Raw genomic sequence first — 14,188 nt, forward strand, 5'->3', positions numbered from 1 at the left:
ATGTGTACTTTTTTCCCCAAAAATTAAAACTTTGTGAAATTCTCTCGTATTTTCTTTTTATCGTCTAAACATGCGACATCGTAAACTATAGTACATAGTGTTCTAATCAAGCAGTGACTGCACAGATACTTTATATTACAAATTTGTCTTTTTTTTTAAACGGATTTTCCAATTTCCAATTTCCAATTTCCAATTTCCAATTTCCAATTTCCAATTTCCAATTTCCAAGCTTTCACTGACGTATTCTACTAATATTGGGCCTACTGCAATCACCCATTCCACCTGTGTATGATAATAAGTACAGCGTTTGTAATGCGCCATCGATCTAGTGGCCTATTCTGAGGCGCAGAGGGGCATATAAAGAGAATATCATACAATTTATAGTATAATTATGAAGATAAACCTGTCCTTTAAATGAATGCGAAAACAATCAATAATAATATACTATTCCCTCATCGATAAAGGCAATCACACTATTATGAAAAAAATAATGTTGTTATCGTTTATCTCGAATTTACTTGGAAATGTGCATTCCCCTGTTAGAGGAATTACAATTTCATCCAGGAGTATCTATTATTTTGCAGAACCTGGGTTTCTCGGATGCTTCACGAAAAAACCGAGTTCACCGGAAAATTCGCTCATTCAGAGTTTCACCAGACATAACTTGGGGTCCAATGCAGAGTGTGCAATCAGATGTCGAGAACGAAGACAAGACTCCAGTGTGGCTGTCATACGCCAAGGCGCATGCTTGTGTGTTCCATCAGATACATTCAACATCATGTCCTCTTCTGACACATATCTTCATGACTGGTCATGCCCACGTATGGAGGAACTGACATTCAGACCTGATGTATATTATGCATTTGATGGTGAGTTATTGATAGTATACCAAATGACTTCTTTCACTTTGTGTTGTAATATCCTTTTGATGTCGTTCAAATAGTACCATACACTATATTTTATTTGTACGTTTCCGAATAAGACTTAAGAATAATTGTTGAATGTGGAATATCATTCTGCTTGAAAATTAATGATGCAAAGTTGTTTCTTTTTTTTTTGCACACAAATAAGATAGGAGCGTGTGTACAGAAATGTAACGGCATATACCTGACTTAAAAAAAAAAGCAAAAACGAATTATTGTTACATTTGTTTTTAAATATGTTCAATAATATGGTTATCTTTCATTGCCTATTTCATAAGAACAATTCAGGAAAGAAAATAAGCCAGTGTACAAATTTATTTCCTTAGAGTGAAAGTCGTCCGTTGCATATACCAAAATATAAAATGATTCTTTTTCTTTTTGTTTTTTAACACACCTCACGGAGATGGCTTGCCTTGCTGAATGTGTTGTACATGCTGTATATAAGTTTTGTTGATATGTTTGTGAGGCAAGACATGATATATACTATTTGTCCATTAATCTGATCTTCTTTCAGTAAAAAGTTCGGTACAATGAATTCATGCAAAATCATGTGTGTGAGTACGCGTTATATGTACAACTTTATACAATATCAAGCTGATTCTGCACATGCATCACATTACAGTGCAAATGTGATAAAAGGGAGTTTATGTCCTAGATGTCTTTACCAATGGATAATAACCTTTACCCTTTATGATTATCATTATCGTACAGTTTCCTATGGCTTTTGCGACCAATTTGACATTGTCATAAACGGAAGATGGGATTCCAATACTGCATGGTTTGGCTCCCTGGTAAACCTCACTTGTCATGAGGGTTACGTTGTCAAGGGTGGTACGACACTGCAGTGTGCGGGACAATCTGGACGGTCGACTTATTTCCCGGTTTGGAATTCGTCGGTCCCATATTGCGAAGCTGTCGAGCGTAAGATGTCACTTTTCGAATACTCTTTAAATTTTTCCATCCTCCTTCCCCTATATTCCTCCCATATGCATTAATGTTTATTTTCTGTATCATTGTAATCATTTAATTCATGATGTGTGGCACGCTGCTTTTAATTCTATAACAAGAAGACAAAAGGTAAAAAGTGAATTGGATTCTATTCAATAGTGTATTGCTATAATTGCAAGCCAGCTTGAGTGAAACTCATCACGTCGAAACCAGGAAGTTACTATCTTCATTTCACGCACTTGGGTTGTCTCATTACAATCGATCAAATTGCTTACTTTGTTACAAAAAGGAAAAAAAAGATGGCAGAGAGAACGAGAGAACTTAACCAATAAAAACATAATAACGAGATGGAAAAGTTTACGGGAACAATGAAACCTACAGACCACAGTACAAGTGGCATTGACGGATTATGTATGACTTCATCTTCTCGCAAACTTCTCCTTTCATCTCCTCGTAAACCCACTTTCATCAGCCGGCGGTTGTCACAGTCCATTACCATAATTTGTCTATTGTCTATTGATCACAACCTAATCAAAAATATCATCCGATATAATCATGTTTGTCTGTCTATCTCTCTCTCTCTCGCTCTCTTTGTATTTAAATTATGCCATGTAAACGAAATAGAATATAATTACTATGTATAATATTGCCAATACACATACATACATACATAAATATACTTAGTTTTTACATATAGGCCTACAAAATTACATACAGACTCATACACATACACATATACATACATGATCGAGTCCTTTATTGACACCGTCCTTTCTCTCTCTCTCTCTCTCTCTCTGCTTTATCTAATAAATATTAGCTGCTGGAATGTTTTGTGATCATCCTGGCGACGTATCTAATGGAGAATGGAATTCCAACATGACGTCAGTGGGATCGTCAATAACTCTCAATTGCGATGGTAGTTACGTCATCAATGGCAGTGCCACGTTGTTATGTATGACGTCTCCTGACAGCGATTTACCTACTTGGAATGCATCTGTTCCAACTTGCCATGCTATCAAGACTAACTCCCATGGTGCTTGCTTTCTTCATTTCATATGATTCCTGACCGATTGTAACCACTTGTAGCAGTTAGCCACGATATGCAGAGTATGTCATAATGAAACAATAACAACAAAAACAACAATACAATGTAGAAACATCAAAAGGCAACACATTCTTCTCACAGCTAGTGACTGATATGATTGAGATTATAATATGTCGTAGTTCTTATCAAGAAATGATATGATAATAATACAATAATTATGATACTAATACGATATGGTATGAGCTTCCTCGGTACGTATATACATGTAATTGTAATTTTGTCAAAACCATACGTTCTACTATAGTTTGGCTACACTGACAGGCCAGTCGGTCTAGTTATAGTTTTCGTTAGTTTCAGTCTTGGTTTACAAATTGGGTGTTTATGACAAGAAAATGAATAACAGACCGGATAACTGAAGTTGAAGTTAGTCTTTGATACTGTATTTTTGTCTAAAGCCTCAACACTCTGTTTTAGAACTGTTTAAAAGTGCAGAATGCTAGTGCGTCCCTATTGATGCTAGTGACAACGGTAGAGTAAAGATGAGGGTTAGATTTAGGGTTACCGTTCGGGTTAGGATTGGATAAGAACTATCAGGTTCAGGATAAGGATTAGGGTTATGGTTGGGGAAGGGTCTCGGGTAATTGTCCAGGGACTAATTACCCTAGACCCCCAAAAGACATATACATAGCTGTTATCCCTCTACCCCTAAATAACATTTAACATTAAATAGTACATTATTGTCTTTTGTAATCGTTCTATCCCATCCAGGCAACAAGTCAACATGTGGTCATCCTGGTAATGTACCACACGGAAAATGGAATGCAAACACCACGCTGCTTGGATCTTTAGTGACACTGCATTGTGATGACGGTTACTTCATCAGTGGTAGTGCAACGTTGCTTTGTATGACGTCATCTGATGATGATCAAACATCACATTCACTTGTCTGGAACGCATCAACCCCTTATTGCCAAGCAGTCGCACGTAAATGTCCAAATCTTACTCCCACATTGTGTTTCACGTCTTGACTCGAAGTGAACTTCCCGTATAAACTACACTACGATTTCATAGTAAAGTATTTATTGTTTCATAATTGTTTGTTTAAAAAGGATGGACGTTTTGGGATGCTTAGAATTAAACAATCACAGGAACGAATGAAAGTGGGCTTGAATATCAGTTCATAATGCCGCACAGTTTCAATGAATAATTTGTAGCACGTAGTGTTTATTTTTGACGTTCACACAGATCTAATACACAGAATGGTTTTTACCAACAAGGGGCCTTGGAATATAGGGGAACTAGACTATGACTTAAAATAATTATTGTAAAGAGTTGCCGGAATTCCAGTATTAAGCTGAATCAAAGTCTTTTGGTAATGTTTGCTGTCATGACAGGCATTGCGGAAAAGAATGAGCATGATGAGGAATCTATGGATTTCATTATGCATGCAGGTTTGCAATTATTAGGTATTTAGATTATTTCCCTTCGTCATCAAAAGTGTAGATCACGAACATCCGTGAGGACTATAATTAAGCTTGTAAAATTACATTTAGAGATTGAACACGATTTTAACCCAGATATATTACGTTTGTTTGCAATGTATGATCATTCTCTTCTTTCCAGGTAACAAGTCAAAATGTGATCACCCTGGTAACGTATCGCACGGAAAATGGTATTCAAACGCGACACTGAATGGAAACATGGTATTCACCCTGCACTGCGATGAGGGCTACACCCTCAATGGCAATGCAACATTGCTATGTATCGCCCCTTTCGACAGTGGTCTATCCTCTCACTCATCGTATTCGAACGTATCAACCCCAACTTGTCAACTAGTTGAAGGTAAATGCCTATTTTCATCCATATAGTTCTGGGTCCCATTTCATAAAAGATCTTAGGATAGCAACTCATGCTGGAATGGCAAGTTTCCACACCAACAGCCAATCAGGAAGCTGGATTCTTGTCGTTACGATGACAATTGCCATTCCAGCAAGAGTTGCTATCATATCAATTTTTATGAAATGGGGCCCTGGTCCTTATTGTAACTAGATAGCATCTTTTCTCTACATTTTCACACAGGATCATTGCCGCATATCGCATCGCTTTTAAGCATTATCAAGGGATTTTATGTCTGCTATTTTTTGTCTAACTCTCTGCATCAGAACGAGTAGTTTCCTTGGCCATGTCTACCTCTTTACATGAGTACGAACACATTTCTTTTCCACTGACGCTTTGATATGCTTTGATAAAGGTGAACAATAATATGGCGATCATCTTTGACTCTCATCCGAAGATCTTGAAGTTGAAGATGGAGCGTCAAACTAAGGGTTCTACTGCTGGACCGAGGACCTTACGCTTTAGAAGCCAAGGTTCCAGATTTCAGAGTTTTATAAAAAAAAAAAAACCTGTGGAATTTACGAATGATAAAGCACTGTTATGCAGACTAGAAGGGTAAGATAGTCCAATGAAAGTAAGGCGTTTGGGATTATTAAAATTCAAGAATCAACTTATGATTCTTATAGTATGCATACGGAGAAAAGGGAGTCTTGCTTTACTTACTTGGAATATTATGAAATTGAGGAACCTTCGATTGTCCGTTAAATGTTTGTTTAGCCGCTATATATCCTGCAGGAATTCATGGGGCCCTTAAATTTCAGTCATTTGTAATTCTTGAACTGATATGCTGCTTTCGTTGTCATCACCACTTGTAATATTTGCAAATAAAGATAGAACTCATTACAAAGCAAAGTGCAGAGCAATGCGCGTTTAATCACTTTCTAAACATTTTTGTGGGGGGTGAACCTTGAATCTCTCTTTACTTTTTTTTTTTTTTTTTTTACTAGCCACTATTTTGCTTAACAAGTAAACGTCACTCGCCGACCCTCGAAAGAGGACTATCTCTTTCTGGATATGTCCCATATGCTTATATAGGCTTATAAGAAAATAAGAACTGAGAGCGCAAAGAAATGTAATCTTGTCTTGAGGGCCTAATTGTTTATTTTAGACATACAATGTCTTCTATGATTATTCTCTCAGTTCCAGACAATAAACCGAAATGTCGTCATCCTGGTGACGTCTCACACGGAAAATGGGATTCAAACATCACGTGGCTTGGATCTATAGTATCCTTGAACTGCGACGAAGGTTACGTTGTCAGTGGTAATTCAAAGTTGCAGTGTGTGGGACTACCTGGACGGTCCAATTACTTCCCTGTTTGGAACTCATCGTTACCATCTTGCGAAGAGGTCGAGGGTAAGGTATTACTTTTGAAAGGCTTGTGCCGAAAGGGTGAGTTGGGTGGTGGCGCGTCGCGTTAATGGGAACACCACCCTTCGTCCAAAGCCCCCCCCCCCCCCGGTTTTGCCGAAAGGGTGCGTTGGGAGCGTTGGGTCGCGTCGCGTTGACTGGAACCCCACCCTTCGTCCAAAGCCCTCCCCCCCCCCCGGTTTTGCCGAAAGGGTGCGTTGGTACTTTTTCTCATGTAATATTAAAAGACGAGTTTTGAATTTATATTTAACCTTCAAACAACCATTTCAAAGAGGCTAACGTCCGGATCAGTTTACACTTTATTACCACTTGGTCTACAGCCAGTTGGTCTAATAGACTGTTTAATATCAGATGATCTAATAACCAGTTGGTCTAGTCATCATTTCGTCCTATTACTGTTTGGTCTAATTGTTATTTGGTTTAAATACTATTTGGTCTACAGTCAATTCGTCTAATAATAGCCATTTGGTCTATTTTTGGTCTATTATGAGTTGGTCTAATTCCATTTCGTCTAATCATCAAATGGTCTAAAATAAAACCAAATTTGTCCAATATAAATTTGGTGTACACATCAATAAAAAGGGCCCCCCCCCAAAAAAAAAAAAAAAAAAATAGCCCAGTTGGTCATATAGACAAAACGATGATTGGACCAAATGGTACCTGATTAGACCAGGAGGCTGGCTATTAGACCAAATGACAATACGATCAATGGTTATTAGACTAAATGGGTGTAAACTAAATGATGATAGACAGAGGCTAGACCAACTGGGCAATGGACCAAAATTAATGATGTGTACACCAAATTTATATTGGACAAATTTGGTTTTATATTAGACCATTTGATGATTAGACGAAATGGAATTAGACCAACTCATAATAGACCAAATCGGTATTTGATGATATAAATTGGTGTTAGACCAAAAATAGACCAAATGGCTAGTATTAGACGAATTGACTGTAGACCAAATAGTAATTAAACCAAACAACAATTAGACCAAACAGTAATTGGACGAACTAATGACTAGACCAACTGGTTATTACACCAACTGATATTAAACAGACGATAGCCTCTTTGAAATGGTTGTTTGAAGGTTAAATATAAATTCAAAACTCGTCTTTTAATATTACATGAGAAAAAGTACCAACGCACCCTTTCGGCAAAACCGGGGGGGGGGGGGGGGGGTTGGACGAAGGGTGGTGTTCCTATTAACGCGACGTGCCACCACCCAACCCACCCTTTCGGTACAAGCCCTTTTGAAATACCTCTGCTAATGTTATCATCATCCTTTCCCAATTATCCTCCTATGCACTGATTTTTGCTTTCTGTTCATTGCAATCACAAGTGTGGTGTACTGTGCTTTAAATCGTAAGAAGAAGAAAAGAAGTAAAAAAAAAAGTGAATCGGATTCTGTGTAACACTTTGTTGCTAATAGCAAGCCAGTTTGAGTGAAACTTATCGCGTCGAAACCAGGAAGTTACTTTATCTCCTTTTCACGCACTTAGGCTGTCTCATGACAATCGATCAAATTGCATGCTTTGTTAAAATTCAGTGGAAAGCCCTTCCACACACCCACCAGTTTGGAACGCATCCATCCCAATTTGTCAAGCAGTTGGAAGTTAATTTCCTTATTAAGTATTAGAAAGAAATATACACTATTGAAGCTTCTATCAATACTCTATCGGTCTTCCATTGGTATTACTGTTTATGACGTCTGTTTTTATTTTTTTCTATTGAACTCTTCCATTAATTCTCCTGACGGCTATGGGAACCTGGTGGGCTTGTACGAAATAAATGAAAATCTTAAGTTTCGTAACAAATGGGTAAGATGCTTGATTGACAGCTTTTCTGGTTCTCTCTAAAGTATCAAGAGACGAATGTAAGATGACTAGGCAATGGACGCACGCTTGATGTCAACAAATCTAAAAGTTGCCAATTAAATCCATTTAACTGCAACATCTTTTGAATGCATACAAACTGTTGTCTTTGAATTGAATTAAATGCTAAATGCGACCTACAATTTCGCGTTCTAGAAAGCACAACGCCCTGCTCGTAAGTTAAGACTCCACATCGTCTAACCAACGCGTTCAAAGAGAGACTTATTATTATCAATACTTACTCATGATGAAAAATGCCCTTATCATTCATTTATCGTCTAAAGTAAGAAGCTACACAGAGTATTAGGATACTTGTTTTACTGGCTCGTCTTACTAACTTTATACACAAAGAGTCAGTGATATTATATATATATATATATATATATATATATATATAATATATATATATATATATATATATATTCTTATGTTATCTATTTATTTCCCAAACCCTTTAGGCACTGGTGTTTCTCTGCTGCTCATATCGCTAACATCTTCTTTAGCAGTTTTCGTCATTTTGCTTTGCGTCATCACGACAGTTGGGTGCCTGTATCGTAGAAAAAGGTTAGTCTTTGTTAAATCCTGTTTGGCTCGGTATGCCAGTTTCTGCTTAAGATTCATTAAAATAACGAATTAAGTCGTAAAAAAAGTAAAATATTGTCTTAAAAAAAAAGCAAATCTTGCCCAGGAGTTCTAAATAAACTACGTGGAGATAAAATCGAGTGAAGAGATAAAGAAAAGGAGATGGAATGTTGGGTTAAGATCAGAAAATGTCTCCTCACATATACATATGGCATCACACGATAACATCGTATGTTGCATTAGTATATTATGTTTATGCAACATTTTACTTTCTATACTACTGAGATAACATTGATTGCAATGATTACAAAGCCATACTTTTATTTGATTCAATTTGCTTTGATTATGTAGGTCTTAATGTGGTATATAGGTTCCTTTAATAGTAACCTATCATTGCAACGGATGAATGAACTATTGCGATATCTGCTTCACATGATGCGCACAGCAATAAGTCAAAGTATATTCATTTTGCATTCTTTTTCATGCGAGAGCTTGTTTCTAAAGAGAGGAATCACATGTAATATAAACAGGAATTCGTGTTAATACGTAAACACAATCTCCTTCCTTTTTTTTTTTTTTTTTGCAGGTATAAAACGTCATCCAATCCTAGTCAGATCGATAATGACTTGACTTTAGTTACTGGTAGTCGCGCTATCAATGTGGCTGTCCCACTTTATACCATGGTGCCTTCAGTCAGCCAGACCACCAGCGCTGAGGGATACCCCGTCCCTGCAGGAGCAGAAGACTCTGCATTTGATCCAGATCATATTTACCAAGATGCTGACGAGGTACGCAGAAATGTTGCCGAGATGCATCGAATATCGGAAAGTAGTGTTTTGGTAGAGGGAGACGGGAATAATGGTTCGTCTACTGAGCAGCTACCTTTCACAAGTGACCAATCACTTGGAGCAGAATGCCAGCTTGGAAGATCTCATCTAATGCCATCAAGTGGAGCTGAGGAATATGAACAACTGAAATTTCCTTTCACTGTCACATCTGGCCAAGGGACTGCGATGAAGCAAGCTCGTCTGTTTGACGCAACAGAGTACAACTCGCTGGAATCTACGAGGGGTCCTGTCATTGGTCACAGTGTGATCAGGCCAGACACGAGAAAACGCGCTGAGCCCACCAGTAGTATTTGGAATACCCAAGACACAGCAGAAGAAGGCTCACCGCACTTCCCCCTGAAAGAAAGAGATGTTTATTTCGGCGAAAGTGAATGTTACAAAATCGGTGAAGCGAAAATGCCAATAGTCACCCAGTGCCAAAAGACTGTTCAAAACACTCTCAAAGAGGATTCGTCTGCAGACAACATGATCCCCTCTTTTGGCACTGCTATTAACCCCTTGACACCAGAGGAAGTCTTCTACGAACAGGTTGACTCAAAGGAGCCTCATGGCACGTCTAGCAGCCATGCGATGGATCTTTCTTCGGCATTCGACTCCGATGACTACAGCCAGCTGAATCGTCCCCTAGACTCTCTGAGGAGAGGATGCGTTTACGACAAGAGCGATGAGAGTGCAGGCGAAATGGCCCCAAATTGTGCTGCCTCACTAGGGAACTGCGCGCAGCTGTACGCCAGTGTGCAGAAGCGACGAGATGGACTTTCTGAAAACGACAGCTCCATTGAAGCCAGCCAAAGTATCACAGAAGACGAAAAGGGCGCCAGTGCTACACCTGTAGAACTATACGCAAAGGTTGACAAGACAAGAGATAAGTTCTCACAGAAGGATAGCTCTGTTTCAGCACGTAGGCTCGAGGAACTGTACGCCAAAGTGGACAAGCAGGTAAATGGAACATCAAAAGAAAATAGTTTCATTGACGGGCAAGAACAGACCGCAACAAGCATAAACGGCGCCGAGACAGCACCTGTAGATCTCTATGTAAATGTGGATATGAGAGGAGGAAATTTCCTCGAAGAGGATAACTCTGTTCCATCATGCATGCTCGATGAACTGTACGCCAAAGTGGACAAGCAGACAGACGGACGTTCAATGGAAAACGGTTCCATCGGAAGGAAGGCAGAGACAACGAGAGACGACACAGCACCTGTAGAACTCTATGTAAATGTGGATAAGCGAGACGGAGATTTCCCGAAGGAGGATAGTTTCCCGTTGGCACGTGGGTGCGAGGAACTTTATGCGAAAGTAGGTAAGCAGAGAGATAGACGTTCAAACGGAAATGGCTCCTCTGACGGGCATCAGGGAACCGCGGAAGGAGAAAACGTTTCGGGGAGCTCAGCTCTAGAGATCTATGCTACAGTGGACTAGAGAGGAGGGGAGTAGTTCAACTGGCCGATGATTTCACCAGTTAAGCATTATTATCCCAATAAGTCCATTAGGTTAGCATGCAGTTGGCTAATTTTTCAGTATAGTGACAAATGCCATGGGAACGTTAACATCTCCTTAAGTACCGCTTCTCAACCGGTGGGCCGCGTAGTTCTCTTAAAGTTGGAGCCTGATGTCGGCCAAATATAGATTAAAAAGATTCGCAATTGATCCAATCGACCTAAAACATAACAAAACAAACGAGAGCTGTAGCTCGCCGTGGGTTAGAAAAGGTTGAGAAGCACTGTCATAAAGAATAAGCAATTTGTATCATCAGTAAGGTTTATGGTTATTAGAACGATGTTGGTTATTATAAAATCATACTTACAGTGAGCATGTGTATATAAAAACTATGAAGGTCATTTAGAAAAGTTTCTTTTTTTCCTGCTCATATTCATAAATGATTGTTCTTCAAATGCATTTTAATCTGTAAATACTTTTTTTATACCCAAGATCATACATACGGACACATGCATGTGTGAAGATGTGCCTTTTGTCTCTTTCTCTTTATAGAGTGGACAGTCTATAATGTAAAGGATGAAACCTATGAGATCCAGCCTTTCTTGTTATAAGGGGCAGCTGAATCTTTTTTATGTGCTGGTAGGGGCGAGGGGTGTGAGTTCTGAATAAAATGTAAAAAGAGTTTAATTATCTCTCTTTTTCCAAGCAGCTTTACAATCATGACATAATTGAAAATGATCAAACATTGGCTAATTTATAAATATATTTAAGAGCTAAGGTAAATCATCAAGACGAGTAAAAGCGATACCAATAAAAGAGGTTGAGCAGAGGTGTATTCCATACCTTCTACCATGTCTACTTAATCATATAACTGGCATTTCAAATTTCGGAATATTCATGTGGAATATGTTATCAGATAATTACACCTGATTTTTTGCTTTCATGCTCGATGGCATGACAAATAAGGGTCGTCATGGCGCCTATAATGATGAGGAATATAAATTGATTAAAATTGGCGGTAGGTGAAAGGCGATACAATCAAGTTGTCAATCGCCAAGATGTTACAAGCTAGTACGATGTACAGTAAGTGAATAACCACTGTGTATATATTTGAATTGCCCAATAAGTAAGAATGTAGCTATCAGCAAAGTGTTGCGCTGACAATGCTTTTATTTTTGCCTCGGTGTGTAAGTTTATGGGGGGGGGGGGAGAGACTTGATCAACTATAATGCCATGGTCTCTTTTCTATAGGTAGATAGTTATGGATGGCAAAATAAATTTCTTTGTTTACTTCAATGTTTAATGAGAAGATATAGAAACAACATGGAAATATATGTGTTTGTATTTGGTAATCCCTCGCATTCATTCCCAAGTTGAAATATCCATTGGGCTTATGCCGGGTTTAAATGTGTCAAATGTGTCCATGTGTGTCACACACAGACACACTGCTATTGCTTCTGACCATCAGAGCATTGAGGATTTAGCGTTTCTGGGACGAACACTGAACTAGAGCTTTCTGTAGCTCAGTCGGTAGAGCACCGGGCTGGCATCCGGAGGTCTTGGGTTCAATTCAATTCAATTCAATTCAATTCAGTTTATTTCCATTTCCATTGAATAAACAGAAAAAATATATACAATACATTTACAGAACAAATTTATAACAATTTCAAAGAAAACGTACAAGTGGTCACGAGTAACAACAGAATTTCGTTTCTAAGGTATATACCTAATACAAAGATTAGAATGGAAATGGAGGGTCCCACTTAAAAAGCAAAGCTTGTAGGGTATGGGACCCTCTAAAAATACGTACACAAAGTCAAAGAAACCAATGTCAACTGACATGAAATTAACTTGGGAAGGGGAAAAAAAAGAAGAACAAAAAAAAAGAACAAAAAAAAGGGGGAAATGAGACTATGGTACAACACGCGCCATCGTGGACACAAGCATACTGTACTACATTATGAAAAATGCAATAACAAAACAATACAACGCTCCCTGGTTTGAAATTGCGATTGATTGGGTGCATATGCCGGTATGAATGCATAGGAACGGATATAAAAAAAGAGAAAGAGAATAGACTCACTGTTACTGGTACACTAAAAGAAATATCTGAGGTAAACTTATGTTAGACAGATTGTTTTCCTTAAAAGATGATTTCTGTGTGATAACTTAATACTTGTAAAAACAAACAAACAAACAAACAAACGACTTGATTGAGAGAATGAAACCGAACCTAATTTGGTTGTATATCATAAGATTTCAACAGAAAAAATTTTAATTTGTTTTTAAAAGAATTCAAAGTTTGTGCTGTTATTATGTCGTTGGGAAGTGAGTTCCAATACTTAGGTCCCTCGTAGATGAAGGTTTGCTGAGCCAGCAAGGTCCTAAAAAATGGTAAATGAAATTCGTTCGATTGCCTTGTAGGATAATTATGAACAGATTGATTTTTTGAAAACATTGATTCAAATATATATGGAAGATTATTTTTATTGTAATTATACATAAATTGTCCTAAATTAAACAAATACAAATCTTTAATTTTAAATATTTTATTTTCAAAAAATAACGGATCAGTATGAGACAAATATGCAGTGTGACATAAAATGCGCAGTGACTTCTTTTGTAGCAGAAGTAATTTATCCAAAAGAGTTTGATATGTATTTCCCCATACAAGAATACCGTAATTTAAATAAGGCAATATGAGGGATGAATATAATGTAAGCAGGGACGACAAAGGAAGACAAAATTTAATCTTGTTGATTATACCGATGTTTCGAGAAATAATCTTACATATACTATCAATATGAAATTTCCATGAAAGCTTATTATCAACTGTTATTCCCAGAAATTTGATATAAGAAACATTTTCCAGCGGTGTGCCATCAAAAATAATATCAGCAGGTAGTGCCTCAATGGAGTTGCTGAAAAGCATATATTTTGTTTTTTGAAGATTGAGAGATAATTTATTAGCTTTTATCCATTGAGCAACTTTTTCTAATTCAAAATTTAATGTCTTTACTAGGGTAAAAGGATTATTATGCGAAAAAAACAAATTTGAATCATCCGCAAAGAGAATGAAAGAAAGAATATCTGATGATTTACAGAAATCATTTATATAAATAAGAAACAGAAGCGGACCTAATAAACTTCCCTGTGGGACCCCACATTTAACATTTAACATTTGTGAATTGCAACCATTTAAAGAGACATATTGCTTCCTGTTCAAGAGGTAGCTCCTGAACCACTCCAAGGCCTTCCCA

The 14,188-nt window shown here is 37.8% G+C and overlaps 1 protein-coding gene across 1 annotated transcript in view; it reads left to right on the forward strand.

The window, feature by feature from the left end:
• The window catches only part of LOC140227313 (uncharacterized), a 35,572-nt gene extending 24,662 nt beyond the window's left edge, over positions 1 to 10,910 (forward strand). Inside the window, exons 5-13 of the mRNA XM_072307731.1 lie at positions 681 to 869; positions 1,635 to 1,842; positions 3,647 to 3,913; positions 4,532 to 4,758; positions 5,953 to 6,100; positions 7,726 to 7,799; positions 8,517 to 8,622; positions 9,227 to 9,731; positions 10,032 to 10,910. Of these exons, the coding sequence (XP_072163832.1) occupies positions 681 to 869; positions 1,635 to 1,842; positions 3,647 to 3,913; positions 4,532 to 4,758; positions 5,953 to 6,100; positions 7,726 to 7,799; positions 8,517 to 8,622; positions 9,227 to 9,731; positions 10,032 to 10,910 (2,603 nt within the window). The remainder of the gene's footprint in view (positions 1 to 680; positions 870 to 1,634; positions 1,843 to 3,646; positions 3,914 to 4,531; positions 4,759 to 5,952; positions 6,101 to 7,725; positions 7,800 to 8,516; positions 8,623 to 9,226; positions 9,732 to 10,031) is intronic.
• The last annotated feature ends 3,278 nt before the right edge of the window (positions 10,911 to 14,188 follow it).

The sequence above is a fragment of the Diadema setosum genome, chromosome 4 (assembly GCF_964275005.1).
Source record: "Diadema setosum chromosome 4, eeDiaSeto1, whole genome shotgun sequence".
NCBI classification, from domain to species: Eukaryota; Metazoa; Echinodermata; class Echinoidea; order Diadematoida; family Diadematidae; genus Diadema; species Diadema setosum.